The 26,164-nt window shown below is 37.0% G+C and overlaps 1 protein-coding gene across 1 annotated transcript in view; it reads left to right on the forward strand.

Annotated features, from left to right (window-relative positions):
* The first annotated feature begins 253 nt into the window (after positions 1-253).
* LOC106072368 (aminopeptidase N-like) overlaps positions 254-26,164 on the forward strand; it is a 38,432-nt gene continuing 12,521 nt past the window's right edge. The window contains exons 1-18 of the mRNA XM_056031227.1: positions 254-396; positions 2,278-2,570; positions 4,434-4,663; positions 5,650-5,844; positions 9,293-9,393; positions 10,644-10,802; positions 12,713-12,839; positions 13,450-13,570; positions 13,673-13,736; positions 15,883-15,973; positions 16,938-17,051; positions 17,348-17,482; positions 18,986-19,051; positions 20,178-20,243; positions 21,448-21,635; positions 22,618-22,718; positions 23,563-23,708; positions 24,995-25,050. Of these exons, the coding sequence (XP_055887202.1) occupies positions 2,306-2,570; positions 4,434-4,663; positions 5,650-5,844; positions 9,293-9,393; positions 10,644-10,802; positions 12,713-12,839; positions 13,450-13,570; positions 13,673-13,736; positions 15,883-15,973; positions 16,938-17,051; positions 17,348-17,482; positions 18,986-19,051; positions 20,178-20,243; positions 21,448-21,635; positions 22,618-22,718; positions 23,563-23,708; positions 24,995-25,050 (2,225 nt within the window). The 5' untranslated portion in view covers positions 254-396; positions 2,278-2,305. The remainder of the gene's footprint in view (positions 397-2,277; positions 2,571-4,433; positions 4,664-5,649; positions 5,845-9,292; positions 9,394-10,643; positions 10,803-12,712; positions 12,840-13,449; positions 13,571-13,672; positions 13,737-15,882; positions 15,974-16,937; positions 17,052-17,347; positions 17,483-18,985; positions 19,052-20,177; positions 20,244-21,447; positions 21,636-22,617; positions 22,719-23,562; positions 23,709-24,994; positions 25,051-26,164) is intronic.

Below are 26,164 nucleotides of genomic sequence, written 5' to 3' on the forward strand. Positions count from 1 at the left end.
CATATTTTTTTTCTTCCCGCCCCATCGACGTGTCTTGTTTTGCTTTCTTTATCAACAGCCAATTATATCCAAGCTAACAATGTGTTTCGATTGTAGGTGGTCATCTGGGGATAAAGTTGTGTCCAATCTGGATCGCTATGACCATTGAAGCTCGCTTTTCTCAAAGACTCCACCCCTTACAATATTTTATTTCATTTTGCACGCCTTTTTTTTTTCTTTGATTCTGTTCTCTTAAACAACAGCCAATCGTAGACAAGCTGACAGATTTTGTGGTCCAATATAAACTTGCGATAGAATATGCCAGTTGAGAGTAGGATTATACTTTGAACTCCTCACAGATACATGGGAAAACTTCTCAAGACTTTTGTTTTATTCTTCATGGAAACAATCTAAAACGTAAGTCCTTTAATTATAAATAAGAATAATAGTTTTATTTCATTAACGAACTAGATTTTAAAGAATGAACACAACGAATAAGTTATATCTTCAAACTAAAGAAGTTTGCTTGTGAAGCCTGAGTTATCAAGGGTTTGAATTGGTTGTGTCGTAGTGTGCAGTGTTACAGATCTTGGTTTATAGAATTTCTTTTTTCCAATATACATATTTATAGGCTAGAGACGTATTTCAGGTTTGCCGTTTCTGTAGCAATTGTGGGGTCACTTGTCCCACGCCAAACACTCTCCCTAACCCTCCCCCTTTCTCACCCGGGCTAGGGACCGGCAGATGGCGGAGAAAAAAAAAGGTAAATATCATCCACCTCCGAAGCCTAAGGCGTATCTTTAAAATAAGGCGGCTGTTCAGGGTTCACTTTATATACTTGGTTGCTGTGTTTCTTGTGGCTCACTAGGGGTTTCACTTATACGAACAAATATTACATGATTATTAAATTCGCCAATTCTTAAATATTACAACTAAGAATAATTATACTTCATTACACATCAACTCCAACTCCAAATCTCCAAGAATATAACTATGATATTTTAATATCCAGTATAGCTCAAGTAATGCACAATAAATATTAATATTAATAAACAAACACCAGTCCAGGAAGTAAACGTCCTACCTCCCTGGACCGGGAGCAAGACCTTACTGACTTAACACACTCTCTTGCACATTCAACGAAGACTTAATCACTCAGTTCACAACACGTGCAACACTTCGCATTCACAATAAGGGGATATAACAATCATACCAAAATAGTAAAGTAACATTCTCGCCATACCTCTCCCTGACAGCGGGAAGATAAAATAACCAATGAGGAATTGCAACGAAGAGAAGGGATCCTGGACATCCGCTGCGTTATCAGTAGCAGACACCTTTTTCTGGCTTAGCCACGTTCGTAGAATGCCAAAAGGTCGACTTCCACAAGACATTCTGTATGGTGATCTAACGGAAGGCAGGGGAGGCGCTGGTCGCCCACTTTTACGGTATACGGATGTATGCAAACGCGACATGGAGCTCTTTAAAATCGACACTAGCAGCTTGGAAAAAGTGGTTTTGGATTCTAATGGAAAGAGAGCAAAATAGAAGCCACGTGGATCGCAGATGTCATGCACAACAGTAGTAGAAAGAAGGGTGAAAATGCAACAGCGCCTGGTGATTACATATGCCCAAACCTGTGTATCAAGGATTGGTCTCTTTAGTCACACAGGAAGTTACAAAGCGAAAAGTATGAAATAATTGAACACGTTCAATAAGACTATCAATCAATCAATTTGTTTTTGCTGGATATAGTTTTCCCTTCGTGTAGGCCTATCTATGATCACATTAATTACTATAATAAAGCTTGTCTTCGAGTCCGAAGATTAGTGAGGAATGCAGTATTTCCCGTGGCTGCGCTGCCCCAGCTGTGACCTACATATTTTGCCACGGTGACCAGACACCTCATCATACGAGACATTTCATCATTGCAACGTTTCATCATTATAGCAAATTACATCTACATGTACTTATGTTTGCGCACTTTATACAATGATGATATGTTATGGTGATGAAATGTTACAATGATGAAATGTCTTGTATGATGGATGAGATGTCAGGGAACCGTTTTGCCACACCCAGGGCAAGCATAAGCATTGTCCGCGGGTGGTCGATTTAGATTTTCTTTTCGCCGTCTACGTCTGCCCTCGGCAGCAGATTTTCTTTTGGTCTCAAATGCGTATCCCTCGACCTTTGTGAGTGAGCTCCAGCTGTCTCTTTTATACATATTTATTACATGTTCGAATATTAACATTTCAACATATGCCTTGAACAACAAACTTTTCTTTTTGGAAATAGATTCAACTAACTTGATCGTCTGAGCATTATGTCAGCTAAAAAACTTCAATTGATGGATGTCTCCAAAAGCCACCCAGACTTTACGGCCATTAATACCAGGAGTGAAATTCATATTAGTGGTTTAGCAGGGTTCGTCTTTCTCATGTTGGTTACTGCAATTGTGAGTGTGGGTATCATAGTTCATTTCGCAGTAGGCAATAGAGAAACGGTCTGCAGATGTGAGCCAGGGACTACGTTAAAAGGACAGACTTCTGAATGCTCAAAACTTGCCAGTCAAGGAAATAAGGAGTTATGTAAGACAAGTTTCAATCATTTTAAAATTGTATCTTAAAGTACATGTTTTTATTTATCTTTAACGTTTAAATATAATACCTTGAGGTCTATAGGGCAGATGATGTTAGCTCTTTCTCTCCGTAATTATTTACCACATTCTGGTGGAATCAACGCTGGTATCGTCAGTTAGGAGAGAAAGAGTTAAAAAATTACACAACAAACTTGTATCCCAAATCTAATGGACAGAAATAGATATTGTTCTTTACATAAAATAAAATCAGTTTGATAATGAACTCACATGCAAAATATAGATGTAACATTGTTTTTAAAGACATTATAAAATGAGCGTGTGGCTGAAACATTTCACGTCATAACGTCTTGCTCTAAAACAGGGGTTCTCAACCTGTGGGTCGCGACCCCCTTGGGGGTCGATTGACGATTTGCCAGGGGTCGCCTAAGACCATCGAAAATATGGATTGTTATTGTCTACTCTTCTATTTCTGTATGTGTGTGGTGGGGGGGGGTGGTCGCGGCAGTGTAGGGGATTGTAAAAAGGGGTCGCCGAGCTTAAAAGGTTGAGAACCGCTGCTCTAAAACGATCATCGCGCTAAATTTGGGTCCGTCGTAACGCCGTATGTCATATAGCACTATTGGCCTCCTTCAGTCGTAGAACGACTATGGTTTATCTTGAACTCGAGGCATTGCCTAAGGTCATAACGGTGTCGCCCACACAGCAGTTCCCCCCCCCCTCTCCGCGCAGCTGATGAATACGGCGCTATCTTAAATAAATAAAGCAATTTCAAGATCAATAACCCTTATAGAATACGTAACACTGAACTATGACCCTGAAGGACTGTATTATGCCCCTTATATTTTATTCCAATTTCTTACAGTTCTTCTTTGAACTTCAATCTGTTTTTAAATAACCAGAATGTTAATAATAGCTGCCCTATGCAATGTGCCGGTGGTCGTTGTGCTGGCCACTTGACATCCTTGTTAACCGTAGGCCACAGAAGCAGAAGACATTTACATCCTCTGCCCTGTAGATCTCAAAGTCTGAAAGGGAAACTAAATAATAGAACAAAAATAAAGGTTTACATTTGAGTCTATTCTTTTCACATTTAATATGTGTCATTGTCTTTTTAGGAACTAATTATTTTGTTTAATATCTAAAAAAGAGGAATAATGCTACTTAATTAGAGATGTGGATGTATATATGGATTTAATCCTCTTATTATGCTTTGACACTATTTCTCACCCACTTCCCATTCTGAGATACAATTAGAATCGAATCGATCGAAATAATAAACCAGTTGATAAATCATATAGTACTAATTAATTAATTTTGTTTTATCTGTGGCATTTTACGTCTCGAGAGACGATCTTTTCCCTTTGCCACTTCTTGTGTGACTAAAGAGGCCAATCCTTGATACACAGCTGCGATCGCAGGTTGGACATATATAATCACCAGGCGCCGTTGCATTTTCACCCTTCTTTCTGCTTCTGTTGTGTAGACATCTGCAATCCGTGACCCTTCCTTTATGCTCTGTCTCCATGTGGATCTGTCCAGTGCCACCTCTTCCCAGTTGTCAGCGTCGATTTTGAAGAGCTTCATGTCGCGTTTGCATACATCCGTATGACGTAAAAGTGGGCGACCAGCGGCTCTCCTGCCTTCTATTAGAGATCGCCATACAGGATGTCCTGTGGAAGTCGACCTACTGGCATTCTACGAACGTTTGCTTTATATAGCATAAAGAAAGTCAAACCCTGTAATTTTAAGACAATAGACAATGATTAGCGGTTCTTTCCCTTAGATAAGCCTTGTTTATAAAATGTATTATTTTTTTCTGTGTCTTGTTCTATTGTCTTCATTTATACTCCAGGTGAAAAATGTCCAGCTCCTACTTCTACGCACATAAGACGGTCCGCCACGCAAAAATCAACACCATGCTCAGGGTATAACGCATCCCAGGAACCCATATCAAACGACACATCAACAGAGAAGCCGAAATTAACAAACTATCGGCTCCCCACTGCCCTGTATCCTCTCCATTACAACGTCGAGCTACAGCCCTACATGACTGACCCTTACCCAGCAAATTTCACCTTTAAGGTAAAACTTGTCAAATAGTTTTGTTTGAACACAAGTCAGTGGAGAAAACAATCTCCCTGCCTTATTTACTATTATTAGTCTATGACTTATCGAATTTGAATAATGCAAATCTGAGGATTATATCAGAAAGAAGCTTAAATCAGTATAACATTTTGACTATTATTGAATCTCCCCTTTTAATGATATGCCAATTGTGCTGTAATTCTAATAACCTAATACATTTTCCTAATTTCTCACATTTATTTAGTTTAATTATTTAGAATTTACAAACGGCGATGTCCTTGCGAACGCCGGTTTGGACAGTATAGAAGAACTTCTTATGGTCCGACAGTTACTCTGTGCAGGGCACGTATCCCGTATGGGGGACGAACGTATGCCAGAAGCAGGCTTTGTCTAGTGAGCTAAAAGGTGGTCGTCGTAACAGACGTGCCCCACGGAAATGCTTTAAAGACCAGCTTAGTCGCCAACTTTTATTTTAGCTAACATAGCAGAGAGCAACTGGTTGCATGCGGTTACTTCTTCTTCTTCTAGCCAGCTTTTTTACAGAACGAGAAAGCAGGAGGTTACTTAAAAAGGCCGCGGGATACCAAAAGAAATTCCGCTGCCGAGGACGGACGCAGACGGTAAAATGAAATTCTTATTCGACCATGGTGGACAATGGTTATGCTTGCAGTGATGTGGCAGAATATGTAGGTCACAGCTGGGGCTACTTAGCCACGGAAAATATTGCTTAGTATTGATCTTCGGACTCGAAGACAAGTCTAATTATTATCATTTAGAATTTTTTACTCTTGTTACGGTAAAGACCGTTTAAATAACTGAGAAAAATAGCAAATGAATGTCAACACTGGTTGTTTTCTTTCAGATATTTATTTAAACTCGATTGTTTATATTTTCTTTCTTCGATCCATGTGTGAAACTGATATGTTATAATCCCATTTTTTTATCTTTTGAAACTCATTATCTGCCCCTTGTTTTACCACTAGGGAAAGGTCAAGATTTGGATGCGATGTGACCAGCCTTCTAACAACGTCACTCTTCACATTTTGAGCCTCGAAGTGGACAATACAAGTCTACGTTTCTATAGCGATTTCCCAGGCTACAATGGACCGTATTACCTAACTTGGTCAGGGGATAAGGACCGAGAGTTTTTTATACTGAACCTTGACGGCTATACAGAGGTAAACAGTGTCCAAGATAAATCTGTGTGTGTTATCTGTTATTCAACGTTGTTTTCACAAATAAATATCACTTTCATTGTTAAGAGTTTCGCGTAAGAAAGTCCTCCTACTCTTTTTGGTCAGGAGATGTTCTTAGCAGAAATTTCGGAGAGGCCAATCCGGTCTGCAGTTTCTTCATTGAAGTCTATAACATCTGCAAAACCTGAAATTTGAAAAGGGCTACCCGTTTAAGGTCAAGGTAGAAGTAAATCCTACTTCCAATTGCTATTAGAGCATGGAATGGGTCGCCTGAGCTAGCCAGGAAAGCCAGTGGCAGAATTTAGGTCATTGGTTAATATGCATGACGCGTAGGACGTAATCAGCTTCTTTTTGAAGTAACGTTTGTATTATATAAGATAAGATAAGAGTTTCCATTGTAATAAGCTCTTAAAATAGTTTTCAAAAGCTGGGGAGAGAATGCATCCTTGCTGCACTCCTCTTCATGTATGACAATTTTCTCCAATTATACATTTGGCTCCTTCTTTCTCGGAAGACAATGGATTCATCCAGACGAGTCATTGGTTTTGGTTTCGTCTTGAGACGGGGCAGAATGTAGTGTGGCTGATCAAGCCATTTCTGGAGCGGGAGATTTTTCCACAGTTCGTGCATGTGTATGCATCTGTTTTAGGGCTAGCTGATAGGGCAGATTTCATTTTCGTTCTCTTGACGAAAGCTGTTTAATTTCTTTTGCTCTCAGCGAGGATCGTACCAGCAGCCACAGACTGTCTCCATGCTGTCCGATTTTGGCTCTTTCCTCCCACATACTTTCGTTGATTTTTGTGGTTCTCATGTCTCGCTCGCAGACACTCTATAGTACTATAGGCTAGTCTTTAGCTATGTAATAAAACAAAAACTTTCCGCATAGCGGTGGAAGGCTTTGATAGCATTGACAATGTTCTTATCTATATTTAGCTCTCTTACCATTAGGCCTACATTCCATTGGTGTAAGCATTTATGAAGTCTGTGAAGTTGTGTGCGCGCTTCTTTTATTGTTAACTCTTTCTCTCCGTAATTAGTTTCCCACGTTTTGACGGAATTCTTCATATTGCTCATTACTATTTCACTACCATGATTGGGCTTCAAAAACGTTTTCGTCTGTTCTCAGAAAATGTTGTATATGCATGATTTTCTCATATAATACAAATTAAAGATTATAAAATCAAACATGAATTAAATTTAATGAGGTCAAATCAACGATGGTATCGTCAACTAGGAAAGAAAGAGTTAAATGCATTTTCATTGACAGTGAAACAGAATCTATTCCTATATCGTTAAAAGGTGTATCTATAACTTTAAAAGCTTAACTAAGTTACAAATATATTAAAAGCAAATGTTTAATAAATGTTTCAATTAATCTACACTCTTCAGATTGAAGAGATCAGGCATCTCTGGAGTAAGCTACACATAAAGTGTATGCATTACTAACAGCAATAAATCCTACATAGGCTTCTAAGTGTCTGGCCAAAAAGTAGAAATCTTGTGCCAATAGAACAATCTCGATAGATGCGAAAAAATGGCTGTTGTAGCCCAGGAACGAGGCGCGGTGGCTGAGTGGTTAAACGCATGACTTCCGAAACGGGAGCCCCGGGTCAGAATCCTGGTTAAGACTGACATTTTTATGTTAATGGTCTTTGTGTAAGCCTCGGAGTCCACTCAGTTCTAACCTGAAAATAGTTGGGAAAAATAAAGGCGGTGGGTTGTTGTGCTGGCCAAATGACACCCTCATTAACTGTGTGCCACAGAAACAGGTGACCTTTACATCGTCTGCTCCATTGATCACAAGGTCTGAAAGGAAAACTTTTTTTTTATTAACCCAGTAAAATGTAGAATGGAAACAAACTATTTGTGGCATTGAGTGAAATACTTAAAGAGGCTTTACACCAGTGATGGCCAAACTACGGCCCGCGTGCCAGATTGGGCACTTGAAAGGTTTGATCCGGCCCAAGGCATGTTTTGAAGTAATTGTTAAAAAAAATATATTCATTGACATATGATGGGAATATATCTGGATTGGGTGGGATTTGTAATTAAACTAACCGAAAACTATGAAGATGGCTTGAGACAAGTTGGTAGTTAATTGGGTAAGAAGATTCTAAGACATCAGTGCTATTAAAAAAAAATATTTAAATACCGGTATTATCAGTATGACTTTTAATGTGGATTCATATTGTTGTAACTCTAACTCAGCGAACAGATAGGCAACTCAACGAACATATAAGAGGCAATAATAAATGATGTATTTATGATATAAGCTATCAACAACTAGTTTGAGTTGGACTTACACTATAAAGTCACAGGGATTAACGTCTTAACTCGTTCTCTCCTAACTGACGATACCAACGTTGATTCCATCAGAATATGGTAAATAATTACGGAGAGAAAGAGTTAAGTCCTATTTAATACCAGAACACAGAACAGACCACCGAAACACTTCCCAGTGTCGCTCCAGGTCTCCCAAAAACAGTTCCCTAGTATCACACTGGACAGCACTCGGAGCCAGACTGTTCAGACTCCCATGACTTCAGTCGGATCTCCAAACAGTTATTCTTCCTGTATCCACATGTCTGCCACTACTTGTGTTGAATGGCGCTCTGATGCGCACCATCAGTGTGGCTCGGGAGCGGAGTTACAATAGTCCTGTCTAAACATGTCTGCCACTACTTGTGTTGAATGGCGCTCTGATGCGCACCATCAGTGTGGCTCGGGAGCGGAGTTACAACAGTCCTGTCTAAACATGTCTGCCACTACTTGTGTTGAATGGCGCTCTGATGCGCACCATCAGTGTGGCTCGGGAGCGGAGTTACAACAGTCCTGTCTAAACATGTCTGCCACTACTTGTGTTGAATGGCGCTCTGATGCGCACCATCAGTGTGGCTCGGGAGCGGAGTTACAACAGTCCTGTATCCACATGTCTGCCACTACTTGTGTTGAATGGCGCTCTGATGCGCACCATCAGTGTGGCTCGGGAGCGGAGTTACAACAATGTATAGAGAAACCAGACTTGCCAATTCAAATAATTGAACTGCCATCTAATAACGAATTGCCTCGAACATTTCTAAATGTTTCCAATTAGACGTATACATAGAATTTTCGAAACTATTTGGTTGCAGCTTTAAAAAAAAAAAGGGATGTCAGAAATAGATTGTTTCTAAAATTTCAATGTAGAAGTATACCCTTAAAGATTATGCTTCACGTAAGAGGAAAAGATTAGTACTACTAAATAACTTTTAATTATATATCACCTAACAAGACAGTATAAATTGTATATCCTTTGGCATCTATTTATCTTTCATTGGGTATCACTGTATTGGCCTAGCCATAAAGAGAGTATATGTTTAAGACGCTATTTTTTTTATATTTTTTTAAGAGCTCCCTTTTGTAACAAATTGTGCATCCACAATATTTACAGGTCGGGAAAACGTATGTCATAGAAATGAGTTACACGTCACCTTTGAAAGATGACCTATTTGGACTCTATTACAGCACCTATACCAGAAATGGCCAAACAGTGTAAGTTTTACAAGTCCCAACATCGAGATTCATAATACAATTCAAGAAATCTCAATATTTATTATAGTTTCTTTTATAAATTACTAAATAAAATCATGTATTTATTATTTTACAGAATTTCACTTTTGAAACTATAAAAGTGTGTTATATCTTATTTCATTTCAAAATTTAGTAGTATATTAAATTTTCAGATTAACGTGTAAACACGATGGTAGATATACCCTGGAACTGCATTTTCTTTTAGCATAAGTTCAAATAATGTTACTTTTCAGTTGTTGCTGATATATAAAATAGTTCATGTCATTATTGCGCGGACGCATTTCGTATCTTAGATTAAAAATAGAAAAACTTAATTGAGCCGGAAGTACCCTTTTCCTAATTTATCTTTCGCATTTTTCAGTTCTCATTTTAAATCAAAATGACATTATTAGACTGTGATTTTACGTGTACATGATAGAGAGAAAAAAAAAAGAGATATTTGCGTCTAACTAATATGTAATTTTTACATTTAGCAACATAGCCCATTTCGAGTTTTAGTTGACACAATGAAAAGTGTTCATACATTTTGTCTATTTGTATTACAAAAATTCTATTTAAAAACACAACACAAAACCTAGATATAATGAATTTTAATCTAAAATTTATATAAGAGTGTGTGTTAAGGAAAGTATTAGGTTGATAGTGAAAAATAAAATGGATTTAAAAGCTTAATAATTGAACTTTAACACTTCAGAAAAAAAAAGTAATTTGTAATACCTATTTAGCAATAATGATAATAACCTTTATTGTATTTACATTTAAAGAAAAATTGTCTTACAATTGTGTATTACACACAATAATACATTGGCAATCTACAACATAATTAGAAAATAAAATACAGTACTTATAATTGAGATCTCGTATGAACTGCAATTAAGGACAATTTTGAAATAAATAAAAATATTTAAACACACATAATGATATACTAGTATATGTTGGGAAGCGTGGTGGAAAAGCTAAGTACGCTTGAACTTGGCTTGGCTTGGCTACCCATGAAGGGGCTCAAGCGTCGACACCCGACTCGAGCAGAGTTGTGTTTACTGAGCGCCTAAAGGCAGCACGGAAAACCTTCTCTCAAAATACTGACTCTCCCCCACTGGTAAGATTGGAGCGTAGCGCTTTGAGCGCGCTTTAAGCATGAAAGTAGCGCTATATGAAAGCTAGAATTTATTTATTTATGTATACTAGAGGCACTGTATTACCATTTTTAGGTACATGGTGGCAACTCAATTTCAAGGCACCTTTGCTAGAAAGGCTTTTCCATGTTTTGATGAACCAGCCATGAAGGCTACCTTCAATATAACTCTAGTAAGACCTAGCCATTTGATCTCATTATCCAATATGCCGATAATTAACAATTCAACAACTTTGTAAGTATGAAGGTTTTTACAAAGCCTATTATCAAGTCACTCTGTCTGTCTGTTAAAAATTCTATACACGTTATTTCTCCCACACCCAATCTCAAATCATGCTACAAAAAAGCCCCATTAGTTAAATAATGATTGGTAATTAATTTTTTTTGTTTATTAACTCGAACAAGGGAAAGAAATTGTAATTGAATGATGTGGTGAAATAAGCTGAATAGGTCCTCTTTATAGATCGTCTTCTGAGTCTTAGTGAATACAACATAAAAACAGGACGAGACTTTAGAAACAATTGATAATCTTCCTCGTTCGTAAGCTCTCTTCTAGCCGAGTGGTTTCCGTGTTGGCTAGAGAAGGCTTCAGCCATGAGTTCGATTTCAAGTCGTTTCCTCCTTTTTTTAATAGTACAAATGCTTTTTTTTTAATCTTCAATCCAAACTAATTGAGACAACTATGCTATGTCAGTTCAAGAAAGTTATCGCCTCAGCTGGTCTTTAAAGCGTTTGTCACGACAAAAACCTTTCAGCTCAACTATTGGCTTTCCCTCCATTACTGTCTGTAGGCGCAGTGGTTTCCAGATCAGGCAGTTCTCCGTATAGTTTTTTTGTTCTATAGGAAGGTTTTGGGGCCAGAGTCTTGTTCGCGAGTCTTGATATAGTATGCAGCTCTGAAGGACATGGTCAGCATTCTCTGGTGATGCTCAACAAGGGCAGGTTTTGCTCGTCCCGACTTTAAGCTCCTCTCAACACTTTTACAAAGATCTGATTCACGGGTACTCTGCAGAAAGCTTCTGAGACTCACTGAACTTATTCGCCAAAGATGTTTGCGCTCCATCAGGGACATCAGCGATAGCAATTATAAGAAATACATATTTACATTTATTAGATTAGTGTTTCCCAAACTGTGTTCCGCTCGAGCCCAGTTGTTCCTCGTGGCCTAAATAGGTGTTCCGCGAAATTCTGCAATAATTAACTCGTAGGCCACCATGTGAAATAATCTCTCTAAAGAAATAAGCAAAGTGTTTCGCTAAATACTCAGAATGTGCGAAGTGTTCCGTTAAAGGAAAAGTTTGGTAACCACTGTTTAAGAGTGACAGCATTTGTGAAATCCCTACATTTTGAGACTCATCAGTACAGAAGTCTGCAGTGTAAAGTAGCTATGATACATAAAAAATTTAAGCGTGATCTTCAAATATAAAACAAAACATTTTATAATACTCTGAAAGACACACACATAAACGCACACGCACACACACACACAAAACGAAATAAAGGAACATTTCTTATGCTAGGACAATGTTTTGATCTTTCTTCTCTAGTGCTATTAGAGAATGGAGTGGGTTGCCTGAATCAGCCTGGAATACAAATAACTTGGCAGTTTAACTCACTGATTAACATGGATGGCTAGATTGATACATCGAAACGCATAGCACTAATGATCTTTTCTTTTGAAGTAACGTCTGTAATTTATAAGGTTAGGGTTAGGGGTTTCACGTCTGTTTTAAGACTCTTAATCATACACCAAACAGTCCCATCAATAGTAGATTATGAGAACTTTAATCTTTGTTTCTCACATAATAATATGTCCATAATAATCTCGTTGACATTACTCCATTTGTGGATCCTCCTGTATATTTCCTCTTTTGACACATTCGCACCATTCCACATTCACACCATGCTGCCCATGCAACAGTAGTGTCTAACGGACCTCATTCACCAATCGTAAACAAACAACATTTATTCACGTGATAAAATTGATAAAACAACGAAAAAACTGTCATGTATTAAAATTAGATCGTAATTGTATAGAAGAGATAGAGAATCACATGTCGAAATGTTGCTTGTCAACGACTGGTGAATGAGGTCTATTCGTCCAGATTAAATATTGAACTTTATATTTTCCACATTTTTCTTCAGTGTAGAGGAAGGCGTGACGTATGTTAAAGATGTTTACGCTGAGACCAAACAAATGTCCACTTACTTACTAGCATTCGTTATCAGTGACTTTTCATTTACTCAAGATAAAACTAAAAATGGAATCACAGTAAGCTGTTTAGTGAACTCAAAGATCATTGTTTCCCCTGATTAATTAATCAATGGCTGATTCGCTATGATCCAGTTTAATTCGATAGATTTGTTCTTATTACTTTTCTTCTGATGGGTTGGACTGTGTCAGCACTACTCGTTGACTAGGGAACGTGAAAAGGATCAAGACGTCTGTGAGCAGTCACTCAATGAACTCTTTATGTTTGTTCTATTTATGTGATTGTTTTTTGTTGTGTTGTTTTCATTTGAGAAAATATCATTTGTAATCTCAACGAATTTCCATAAGGATCAATGAAGTAGTCTTAGTCGTAGTCTTAATCTTAGCCTTAGCATTGGCCTTAGTCTTAGCCTTAGTCGTATTCTTAGCCTTAGCCCTAGTCGTAGTCTTAATCTTAGTATTAAGTCTTAGTCTAAATCTCAGTCTTAAGTGTTAGTCTTAATGCTTATCAAAAGTCTCTAACATATTTCTTTTCAAATTAGTACTTAGAATTTAGTTTAATAATATGCTAAATATTCATTTTTTTTTTTTACACATTTTCATAAAATTCCTCCAAAAGAAAATATGAAATATAAAATGTATACATGCAAAACATATTTCCTGTACATAGTACAGAGCTTGGTCAAGACCAGAAATAGTACGCAGTACAGAGTATGCGTTGGAGGTTGGTGTGCAAATTTTGAGCTATTTCGAAGAGTTCTTCAATCTGAAGTTTCCACTCCCTAAACAAGGTGAGACCAAGTCGATCTAGATCTAAGAAAGAGACAGACATTTTTTTTCCCTGCAATGTGTTCTCTGGCCTTATGTTATTTTATTACATTTTTTTTTTTTAGATATGATAGCAATACCAGATTTAAATTTTGGCGCTATGGAAAATTGGGGACTTATTTTTTACAGGTAATGCTACGAAAGTTCAGAAATGAATGAAACATCATTACCGACTATTTCCTCTTTAGGGACCAGGCGAAAACTGTTACCAGGGTGAGGGAAGGAGGGGGAAGAATTTGAGCCCCCCCCCCCCGGGGGCTCATAAATGATGGCTAATTTCTAACTACGTGTCTGACTGTTACCCATTTTTCTAACAATAAACTTTTAGTCTGAAACGATAGAGGGTTAGTTTTAACTCTGTCTCTCCTAATCGACGATGCCAGCGTTGACTCCCATTAAACTAAATTGTTTTTTTTTTTTTTGCATTTATAAACTTCTCCTATAACTCAAGACCAAATTAAACACTTTCTGATAACAAACACAATAGTTACTAAAGTTTAACCCTATCAGGATTGGGAAATGCAAATGATAAAAAAACAATAATACTTATCGGAACTAGAAAAATAATTACAGAGAGAAAGAGTTAAGGAAGAAGGCCTAACATGAAATAAGACACAAAATAAAAATGTCCCCATTGTACTGCTAAACTACTCCCGTATAAGCGATATCTTATTTTTTGTTCGCAATAACTGGTAAATTATAGTTAAAAAAAGAATTACATCCTTTATTTCACCCCCTCCCACCCCCCCCCAAAAAAAAATCAATAGTTGATGTATACACAGAGAATATAAAATTGTAACAATTGACCTATACACCCAGACTCTAGAAGACTGCTGAAAACAAAAGTGTATTTATTTTGTACCTCTTCCTCTCCTGAGTGACGATACCATCGTTGATTAGACCCCAGTAAATTAACTTAATTTTTGAGTTTGTTAATTTTAATTTGTGCTACATAAAAAGGACATGCTTATATATACAGATTTTAACATTTTCTGATTTAAAGAAAACCATTATTGAAGTTTAAGGGTAGTAAATTACAAATGGGAAAAAATGAATATTCCCTTTTGAAAGTGGAAAATAATTACGGAGAGATAGAGTTAAACTTTCTTTTGATCACGACCACAATCGGCAAACCCCGCTGAAGTAACATGTGTTTAAGCCTAGACCAAATTCAATTATCAGATTACGTTTGGAAGGTACTGGGCTTTATCCGGGAAGTGGGGCTATCTACGAAGATCTGATTTATGAATCTGTGAACATGTACTATTTACATTAGATTTTTACCAAATAATTAAATTTTTACTACCTTTACTATTTTAACTGTGAATAGACCTTGATTTTAATGATGTGACTGTATAGAATCTGGCCTTTGTTGTTTAGAGAGAGAGTAGTCCTTAAGGGAATGCAGGCACGACATGGCCTAAATTGTGCCGATGTGCCTAAAATAAAAAATCAATCAAAAATCAATTATCAGATTATAATATATAGTGATGGGAACTAAACTAACTTTTTAAAGTTGAACTAAAACTAGTTTTCAACTAAAATAAATAAGTTAAACTAATAGTTTATCATGAATTTCAAAATGTAGTTAAACTAAACTAAAGAAAATTAAACTTTTCATAACTTTTTTTAAGGGGGGGGGGGGTTGAACTAGACCTGTATATTGATATAATTATCCGACTGTATGCCTACAGTTCGATCTTATTCTTTTATTATTGTAGACATATTAATAATAAATAAAATAATAATAATAAATAATAATAAAATCAGTATTAAGGAGTATGTTTCTTACATAAACTTTAATGCACAGTAAAATAAATAAAAAAAAAGATTTCGAAATAAATATTTGTGCCTGTATTGCTGAGTTTAAAAGCGTTTTGGTTTTTAAATCGAGGGGCCATCTGCTACTAGCCATTTTCCACCCGAATCCTAGAACTTTTTAATTTTTGGATCCTTGGGGCGCATCTGCTTTTGTGACCCATGGTAAAAGAGGGTGTCACGTGACCAGCACAATAAACAATCGCGTTTAGTTTTCCTGAAGAAAAAAGCCAGGATGAATTCAGTGGCGCTCATCATCTGCCCTGTTGATCGCAAGGTCTAAAAGGGGAACTTACATTTTTTAAATTTCTAATGATATATGTTTGTACTTCATAGAAAAAAAATGATTTATGAAAAATAAAAATCAGAATGAACAAAGTATTTCATGTCAAATATATTTACCTTGATGAGACATATATTGTTTAAAAAAAATCTATGTTCCTCTATTCTATATCAGAGAAGTGAATATGTTATACACAAGTGGAATTTCTAATGAAGCTAGTAAAGAACTCGTGGCTACGGTTGTTTCACATGAACTGGCTCATATGGTATTAGATTCGTATTGTCATTTCTATCTCTCCCTTAACATTAGAATACTTACGTATGAACACCAAGTATAAGCTAAGAGAGGTGATTAAGTGGGTTAGGCGCTTTAGTGATATATGATTTGTTGGGAGGACTCGATAGTAGACTGAATGATAGCCTGAATGGTAGATTGAATGATAGTCTGAATGATAGAAGAAATTAGAGACTGAATGATAGCCTAATGATAGCCTGACGATAGCCTGACGATAGAAGGAACCATAGCCTGAATGATAGCCTGAATGATAGCCTAAATGATAGTCTGAATGATAGAAGAAATTAGAGACTGAATGATAGCCTGATTGATAAACTGATAGATACTATAACAAGAATGATAGCCTGAATGATAAACTGATAGATACTATAACAAGAATGATAGATTGAAGAAAAAAGAATTATGTGTAGGGTTGACGAGGAAAGAGTATTGTGCTATTTATAGATCTATTGACTTTCTGTTTGACAATTCTTTGATAACACTGGAACCACTTTTCATCTTCACATTTCCCTTAGTCTGTTGGGGCACTTTCAACCTTCTTACTCCATTCCTCTCTGTCCTATGCCTTGGATAGAATTTAATTCTTTGACAAGCCTGTCCATTCTTTGATGCTGTCTTCGCATCATCGTCATCATCATCAAACACCAATTGAGTGAATGCTGAAGAGGCTCAAATCCTCTCTTGCAAAAGCCCTAGACATCGCTTTCTCTGTCTTCTTCTTCATCTTCTTCTCGATAGTGTTTCTTGTAGGAAGGTCTTTGCAAGCCCCGAGATCCTTGTGATGTAGTATTAGAGTATGAGCTTACTTCTTTTGGCAGTGGTTGGCAGGTCATCGTGGGGTCCAATTGCTGTATTAATCCTGTTTCGTAAGTGACACACAGGCCTTTTAGAATAACAAATTACAAAAGAATGCTAACATACTTTTTTTCTCTCAGTGGTTCGGTGACCTTGTTACACCTAAATGGTGGGATGACTTATGGTTGAATGAAGGCTTTGCTACTTTCGTTCAGTACCTGGGACTAGATGCCATACATCCTGAGTGGAAAATGGTAAGTGTGATGGTAAAAACCAGAGCAAGAATTCTACAAAAAAAAACTCTCAATGTGTACATCCTTTCCTAATATACTAGTGTCACACTCCCGTGAGGTCATGGCTGGTCGAGGGTTAGTCCGTCAACTATGCTGCGTCTCTTTATTAAGTGTCTAACACAGTGTAAGTCCATTATTGAGCAAAGACACTTATGAGGGAATATAGATGTCTCCCAAATAAGTGTGTTGGGTAATGGTAATGTTTCTATTTAGTGTTGTTAATGTTATCAACATAATGGATACTTTTTTTTCAACAGTTTCAAAAGCTAACACTCATGGAAATACATAAAGCCTTTAATTTTGATGGCCTGGTCTCTTCTCATCCACTGTATGCCCCAGTTGGTCATCCAGATGAAGTCATTGAACTGTTTGATGACATCCCATACGCTAAGGTAAAACTTGAGTAATTTATTGCATCCTAAATGTTTGCTGGTAAAATGTTTGACATGTTTCGGATGTTCCTTCTAATTTGAAGATAATTTTCTTCCTAGTCCCACGGATGGCAGAGTGCAGGGTTTGAACCCGGGGTCATCTAGAAGTCCAAACGAGAGTCACGTGCATACCACACGTCCAGGCAGCAATAATACGAAGAAAATAAGGGAATAAGAGGTGTAATGCGGGGGACAATGGGGCACGATGCCCGCGCGTTTCTCTCAGGGGGGCGCCACACGCGCCTATGTTTCTATATGATGCTCATGGAAAATGGAGGGGAGGGGCGCCAATAATGTACTTTTCACAGGGCGTACGTTTTTTTTTACTTCGCCTCCCTCGGGGGGGGGGGGACCACCATACGCGCTTATATTTCTATGTGATGCTCATGAAAAATAGAGAAGGGGCGCCAATAATGTACTTTTCACAGGGCGTACGTTTTTCTCACTGGTTGCAAGTATAAAACATTGAAAGCATGAACTTTTCCGGTGGACTTTTTACTTTATGCTTTAAATGGTTCACTTCTTGTGTATGTCACAGCAGCATTGTTGGGGTGAAGTATTATTAAGTATCATTATGATATGCATTAGATGTTGGATTTTAAAATCGATTCTTGAAATGCTATTTACTGCATTATGGCTGGATTCGCCTGTGTATTATTATTATTTTATGTTTAATATATGTATCGTCTGGTACCTGTGTGTCATTTATTAAATTTAGTTAATAGTATCTATTGTGTCAGACTTTTGACTTCCACAAGATATTCTGTATGGCGATCTAACAGAAGGCGCCCACTTTTACGCTACACGGATCTATGAGAACGCGACATGAAGCTCTTCAAAATCGACACTAGCAGCTGGGAAAAAATGGCACTGGATAGATCCACATGGAGAGAGTGCATAAAGGAAGGGTCTCGGATTGCAGATGCCTTACACAGCATCATCAGAAAGAAGGGTGAAAATGCAATGGCGCCTGGTGATTACATATGCCCAACTTGTGACCGCAGCTGTGTATCAAGAATTGGCCTCTTTAGCCACACAAGAAGTTGCAAAGTTTAAAGATCATCTCTTGAGACGTAAAATGCCACAGTCAGTTGTACAAGTAGTGAGCTCTAAAGACATTCGCTTTAGCAGAATATAACACCCAGAAGCAGGGGCGTAGCTAGGAATTTCCCATCATTTAAGGGCCCCGGGGGGGAGGATTTACCTCTTAAGGGACCCCTGCATTTTACGTAATATTTAACACTTAATGTAAAAAACACTCATTTTTGGTCCCCCTCAAGTGGGGGCCCGTGGGGATTTACAAATCTTCCCCACTCCTATCCCACCCTAACTACACCACTGCTTAGAAGGGCAAGAGCTTAACATTATCGCGAGCTAACAACGCAAACACCACACATAAAGCGATTACAGTGTATGAGGAATTTTTGTTTTAAATCTTAAAATTTTCTTGTCTTTTATCCACAGGGAGCCTCAGTTATTCGTATGATGCGGCACTTCTTGGGATATACAACGTTTCAAAAAGGAATGAATGTAAGACAATATATATATATTATATGCGTGTGTGTTTAAATGTGTTCACAAAAATGGTGAATTCACCACCAGCTTAAGAAAAACAAGAAATATCAACTGAAAAAGCAGACGCAGGATAAGATAAATATAATAAGCTATCAAATAAACAGTAAAAGAGTCATGTGACCTAACATCGGATTAAACGAGACGAATCGTTATAGAAGGCCTGGCCTACCACGTCATAACCTGTGGGCAGTTCATACCAATAGCTCTGTACGACTTGGCAACGAGCTATAGATTTAAACTGCCCACAGGCTGTGGCGTGGCAGGCCAGCGTTGAGGCCGTATGTGAGGATTGGTTTCGAATGAAACATATCAAATATCAGATCAAACATTCAAATTAGGAGAAGACATGTTGAAGGTGTCGGTTAAAGGACGTCCTCGCGATCGAAGAGCGTCTCCTACGATTCGGTGCGAACGTTACCTTGCAATAGGTGCCGCCCGTTGTGGCGTGGTTGGCCACGACATGGCCGACCACCTCGCAAAAAACCGCGGTCCAGACGGCACTCGAGCGTGATGAACCGTGCCCATACCAAAGCGTATGATCCCTGGCCTACAAAAGATTGTTGTTGATTGTGTACGATGGCTGGGATTCTTAGGATATGGGCCATGAGCTCCACAAGGTAATGAATAGACCACACAAAAAAAAGGATGCGTGGTATCAACTCAATCGTGCGTAATGAATGTCGAGTTCCCGCATGCAAGACGATTCGGACAAGGATTTAAACTCTTTCTCTCCTAACTGACCATACCAGCGTTGATTCCACCAGAATGTGGTGAATAATTACGGAGAGAAAGAGTTAATAGAAAGAAAACTGATTCGTTTGCGATGCTAGGACTGTCATTGTACTGGGAAAAGTCGACCCTTAAAGCTCAATTCTCGCTTCATTTCACGTGCTCTAAGAGAGTCATTCTCAAAATGGTTCGCTACGAATTGGGTTTCTGATTCGGGGCTGCGTAGCCACGGGAAATTTTGCATTCCTCATTAATCTTCGGACTCGAAGACAAGCCTTATTATTATTGTTGTCCTGATGTAGATGTTTTCAATGTGCAGAGCATATACATGGCAATTCTTGTTTTTTAACAGCTGTATCTATCAAGCAAAGTATATTCTTCTGCATCTCATACGGACCTTTGGGCATCGCTTACAGAGGTAGTGTATCCTAGGCCTGAGTATAAATAATTCACTATTTTATTCACAATTATATTACATTAAGGATCCTAATCAGTGGCGTAGCTAGGAATTTGTCATTATTTGGGGCTGGAAGGGGGGGGGCTTGTCCTCTTTTACGTAATATTTAATATTTAATGTAAAAAATCAATTTCGAACACTCAGTTGGAGTCCCCCTCAAGTGGCGGTCCCTGGGGGATTTTCAAATTCTCCCCCTCCTCCCACCACTCTAGCTACGCCACTGAATTAAAAGGATCCTGAAAATCACATGGAGAGAAAGAGTATGTAATACTGAGATCCTTGCGCGAGCAGGTGTTCCTAGCATATGTACAGTCATCAGACAACGCCGCCTGCGCTGGCTTGGTCATGTTCGCCGGATGAAGGACAATCGCATCCTGAGTGTTATTCTCTACGGGTAACTCGCGTCGGGTTCAAGAAAAAAACAGGTCCCGCCCCCCACCTCAGTTACGTGGACTTCAAGACAGTGAACATTGATACTGACCATTGGGAAGACATTTCCCTGGACCGCAGTAGATGGAGAGATCCAATGATAAAAGAAAGCTAGGGATAGAGAGAAAACATGGTCATCAGCTTTTGAAGAAAAGCGTGCCTTACGTAAAATGACCAGCTAGTTTACCAGCAGATCAAAATCCAAAATAGAGCTTTACAGTCACATGAAAAAATTGTACGAGATGAACCATAGTCGTTCTACGACTGAAGGAGACCAACCATTAAAAACATACTACATTGGTCTGTCAATAAATACTCATCACCCACATACCAGTTAATGTATAAACGAGGACTTTGTGGTAAGTCAATAAATTTCATACATTGGCCAGTCACGTGATTTTTTTATATTAGGCCAGATTTTTAAATATATTTCATGTTTGTCTTGAATATTCTCTTAATACAACTTTTATATTGAGAGATCATTTAATATTTCTATTATATTTATCACTACCATCATTGTTTATATCATTCAATTATTAAGCACATAACTCATACACTAGGTTCTAACTGACAAGTCAGCTGTTTATTAGGACGCCATTGAAGGTAACGACAACAGTCAACAAGGGACATTACTTTTATATACATAATAGCTTAACCAAGTCATTTGATACATATAGCCTCTTACAGCACTTTCACCAGACATAGACTGACCACTCTTCTTACTGATATATTTTAGCAAGCCAGACTTGATAACAAAAATATTAATGTGAAAGAAATTATGGACACGTGGACTCTCCAAATGAACTATCCAGTGGTCTCAGTGTCACGTGACTGCACGGGCAGTAAAAATCTCATGGTCCACCAGGAACGATTTCTAATCAATTGTGATGCATCAGAGATAGGAAAATATGTTTCGCCTTTTAAGTAAGATTTCGTCATTGCTTCATTAAGATTTTACTTCACCTTTTTAAGTAAGATTTAATTCACTCTTTAGGTAATATATTCTTTATTATTAAAAAAAAACAACAACAACTTTATCATTCAAATAAGATTTACTTCAATGTTTGAGTAACAGTAATTAGCAAGGTTATAAAAGCCATCTACATATATTTAAATGCTACAAAACATCTATTGCCTTGTCCTCAGAGTTAAATCTGAACATTCTTTAAGATGTAACAACCAATTCTTGCCGAGCTGTCATTAGTTTAGTTTGACTTTCTAAAATCGTTTTTTTTTTTTTGCAACTCACTCTGTCTGTCTGTCTGGTAAAAAGTGTGTACACGTTATTTTTCCCACACCCATTCTCGGATCAAGCTGAAACTTAGCACAATTATTCATTGACATAGACAAGACATGAATCAATAATAATTAAAAAGAAACAATTAGAAAATTAACTACTGGTAATTCATTATCTTATTTAATAGCAACAAGGGAAACTAATACTTCATTATTTACATATATATAAATGTGTTGAGTTTAGTCCCCTGAAATAATTGTGAGCGCTATTTCTCCCTCACGCATTCTCCAATCAAGTTGATACTTAAAACAGTTATTTATTGTATCTATCTAAACATGGATCTATAACAAAGATTACTCAGGTGGTCAATTAATTATTGGCAATTAATTATTTCGTTGGAAATCGAAAAATGGAAACAAATGTGTACATTATTGGTATATATAATTTTAAGAATGGAGTTCTTCCCCTTTACATAAACTTTTTTTTTATTTAAAAAAAAAGGATTTTAAAAAATATTTTGCTTGTTTGTTTTATGTTTACACAACACCACTAGGCTATACATTATTTATTGTGCTTATTAATATGACATTTAATTGCAATATAAGTTGCATTATGATCAAACATCACTATAAAATAAAAGATACCTCACTGTAATTTTTTCTTCTAAAGTTACTCTTGGAGTATTCCACTGACATTTGCAAGTAGCTTAACATTAAAGTTTGATCAAACAGAAGAAAATATTTACTGGCTGTGGAAATATGAGACTTCAAGTAAGTGCAGGACAAAAAAATAAAAAAATAAAAAATAAAATGTGTTTTTAATTAATGCTAATTTTACATACCAACTAAACCGGCATAGTATGACATAAGTTTTATCTGACCTAGAACATATTTTGTAAATATAGCAAGAGTGACAGGTTAACTCAAAAACGAATATTTTTTTTAAAAATACGACTTGAGAAGAGAAGCTAACATACCAGCATTAGCCAAAAAGACAGACGACCCAAAGGAAGACCACTATTACAATGAAGAGACGATGCAGAGGAGAATCTACAGCTTTAGAGTTAGGGTATGGAGATGAAAAGCGAAAGAGAGTCCTAAATGGAAGAATGTGATAAAGCAGGCCAGAGCTCGACATGGGCTGTAGAGCCACTGGGCAGCGTGGTCGAGAGGCTAATTACGCTTGAACTAGGCTTGGCTTGGCTACCTTAATTAATAATTACTCCTAGCTTTTTTTGACAAGTTATTTCGTGTGAGATTACCTGCATTCGTGTTTTTCATTATTAACAAGAAGTAGTGTGATACACAGGGGCGCAGCTAGGAGTTTTCCTTAGTTTGGGTGTCCGTAGGGATTGACCTCTTTGACACCCTCGTTAACGATAAGCCACTGCATTATGCGTAATATTTAATTTTGAATGTGAAAAACACTCATTTGGGGGCCCCCCTCAAGTGGGTGCCAGGGAGGAATTTCAAATTCTACCCCCTTCTCCCACCACCCTAGCTACGCCAGTGGTTCGATACATAGATTGATTTTGCTTTGTTTAGATTTCTTGGGTTTAAGGTGATACGCATTTTACATCTAAATAATACGATAACATAATGCTTTGGCTTTCAGAGACTTTTGAATATAATGATTTGCCACCAAGTTGCAATGATAACTCATGGTTCATTTGTAATGTACAACAAAATGGTTACTACAGAGTTAATTATGAATTATCCAACTGGCAAGCTCTTATCTGGCAGCTGAAAACGGACCATACGGTTAGTATTACTTGCGACGCATTAATATAAAAGAGGCGCGGTGGCTAAACAGTAAAGCGCTTGGCTTCCGAACAGGATGTCCCTGGTTTGAATACTGTTGAAGACTGGGATTTTTAATTTTGGCATCTTTGGGCGCCTATGAGTCCACCCAGCTCTAATGGGTACCTGAAATTAGTTGGGGAAAAAGTAAAGGCGGTTGGTCGTTGTGCTGGCCATAAGATACCCTCTTTAACCGTAAGCCGCAAAACAGATGACCTTTACATCATCTGCCCTATAGACCACAAGGTCTGAAAGAGGAACTCAGATTACATTAATATAAATAAATTATAATGTGATCACATTAAGAAAAAAGCAGCTATTATTTCTGTTTGGTTTGTCTGTCACATATTTAATGATATTTTGCATCTGTCCCTCTCATAAAAAGAAAGACACTATTTAAAAGTACAAGTACTTTATTTTATGAAAGAGAACTATTTTTGTATTTATATATTTTAACAGAATAAAAAAAAACAACATATTTTGACGAAAAACACACACGTACCTAACCTTTGATATTTATTCTGAATTTATTCAACCCTGATTACATTGCTTACCAAACATAAGCATTAGACTGACCTTCAGGGGTCGCATGCGAGTTTTAGGTGTAAACTTAAACTCTATTTGCAATCTTGTTTTTTAAAATAGTAACGTTTGTCACACATCTAATATTATAGGCGAGACATGTTTTTAAATGAAAATATTGTATATATCAAAGTGAGAAATAGGAATAAAATATTTTAATGTAAATCTAATTATAACAACATTTGTACAACACAATAAAAGTAAATTATTTCAAACAAAACAAACAAAAGCAAAATACAACAAAAAGCTTATATTAATGTATCAATTAGTTTGGATCAGAGTCAAATAATTAAATTTGTAATAGATCTGTTCTAACGATAAGAAATCTGTTATTAGAAATATTTTTTACCAATTGTTTTTGTTCAGCGCAATTTCATTCTTTTTGCGTTTTCATTACGATAAGATCCAATCACTTGACTGGACCAGTTGGAAAGGAGGAGAAAGAATGGGACACCTGGGTAATCGCTTTTTAATGTATTAAAAAAATAATTTGAACTTGTGAGCTAAAGCCTTCTCAGGCTTCTCAAGCCGACGCGTTAACCACTCTGCTAGCGAAAAGTCTAGGAACATGGAAGATTGTATAGTTGTCTGTGGCTTCTATTTCATGTTTTGTGTTCACTTATTGCTTTTTTCTATTTTGCTTTTTTTTTGTATCTTACTGTTAGCTTATACCAGTCATAAATAGAGCTCAACTCATCAATGATGCATGGAATCTGGTCAAGTAAGTGTATGTTTCAGTAGACGTAAAGTAATCTAGCTAATGCTTTTATAGTTACATTCTGGTCCAATCTTGGCTTTTTAGTGGCCCCCCAAAGAGGAAAAGACGGTATTAGTTTTGTGTGGAATGTCTTTCGTCCGTCCGTCCCGTTTAGATCTCGTAAACTAGAAAAGATAGTGAAAATCCAACATCATAATATTTTAGACCATTCAAAGTTCTGATGCAACGGCTGCGTTTGTCTTTTCCGAAAGTGAAAAATCTAATTTTTAAAATCTTTTTTTTTCATAAAAATACACCATTTTTACAACTATTCACTATTAATAGTTACAAAGAGAGGAGGCTATTTAGTAAGGAAGGTGACTGTTTACCATACTTTTAACACATTTATGGGAGCGGTTTTAGAATTTTTGAAAATTACTTTTTTTTTACAAATGTTTTGCTAAATTATGTAACTTCTGTCATACTAATTAATACATTCACAAAAAAATGGATTCTATTTTTTTTCAAAGAGAAAAATTCTAATTATTATACAATATAAGTGGGAAATAATTTAAAACAATTAATAAGTAGTTTTCATATTATCGCGTGAACTTCAGTAATTTCATTTACCTATTAGACACATAACTAAGGATTAAAATTTTTTTTCCTAAGAAAGTTTTTTTTTTATTATGAGGCTCGAATACGAGATTGACCCTATACTAAAAAAATATAAAAAATTAGACCAATAAGATAATCATTATATGAAATCAGGCCAGGTTCATATCTAACTTCACAATCTCTTGGTCTGCTGGACCGTTGGGGCACCACACAACCTTCTTTCCTCACTTTTCTCTGCCATTAGCCTTTGCCTGCCTGGGTGGACCACTTCTGATAGAATTTAATTATGATGTTCTTCTGAAAATATTGAAACCTGCAGCTAACCTTCCTTTTTATCGGCCTAGGTGGACCACTTCTGATAGAATATAATTCTGATATTCTGCTGAAAATATTTAAACCTGGCTTTTTACCGGCCTGGGTGGACCACTTCAGGGGCCGATTTTGAGTTTGTGTTCCCACACAAACTGTCTTTATAACCTTGTTTTTTTTTTAAATAATGCTGAACTCAAATACCATATTC

The sequence above is a fragment of the Biomphalaria glabrata genome, chromosome 5, assembly GCF_947242115.1.
Source record: "Biomphalaria glabrata chromosome 5, xgBioGlab47.1, whole genome shotgun sequence".
Taxonomy (NCBI): Eukaryota; Metazoa; Mollusca; class Gastropoda; family Planorbidae; genus Biomphalaria; species Biomphalaria glabrata.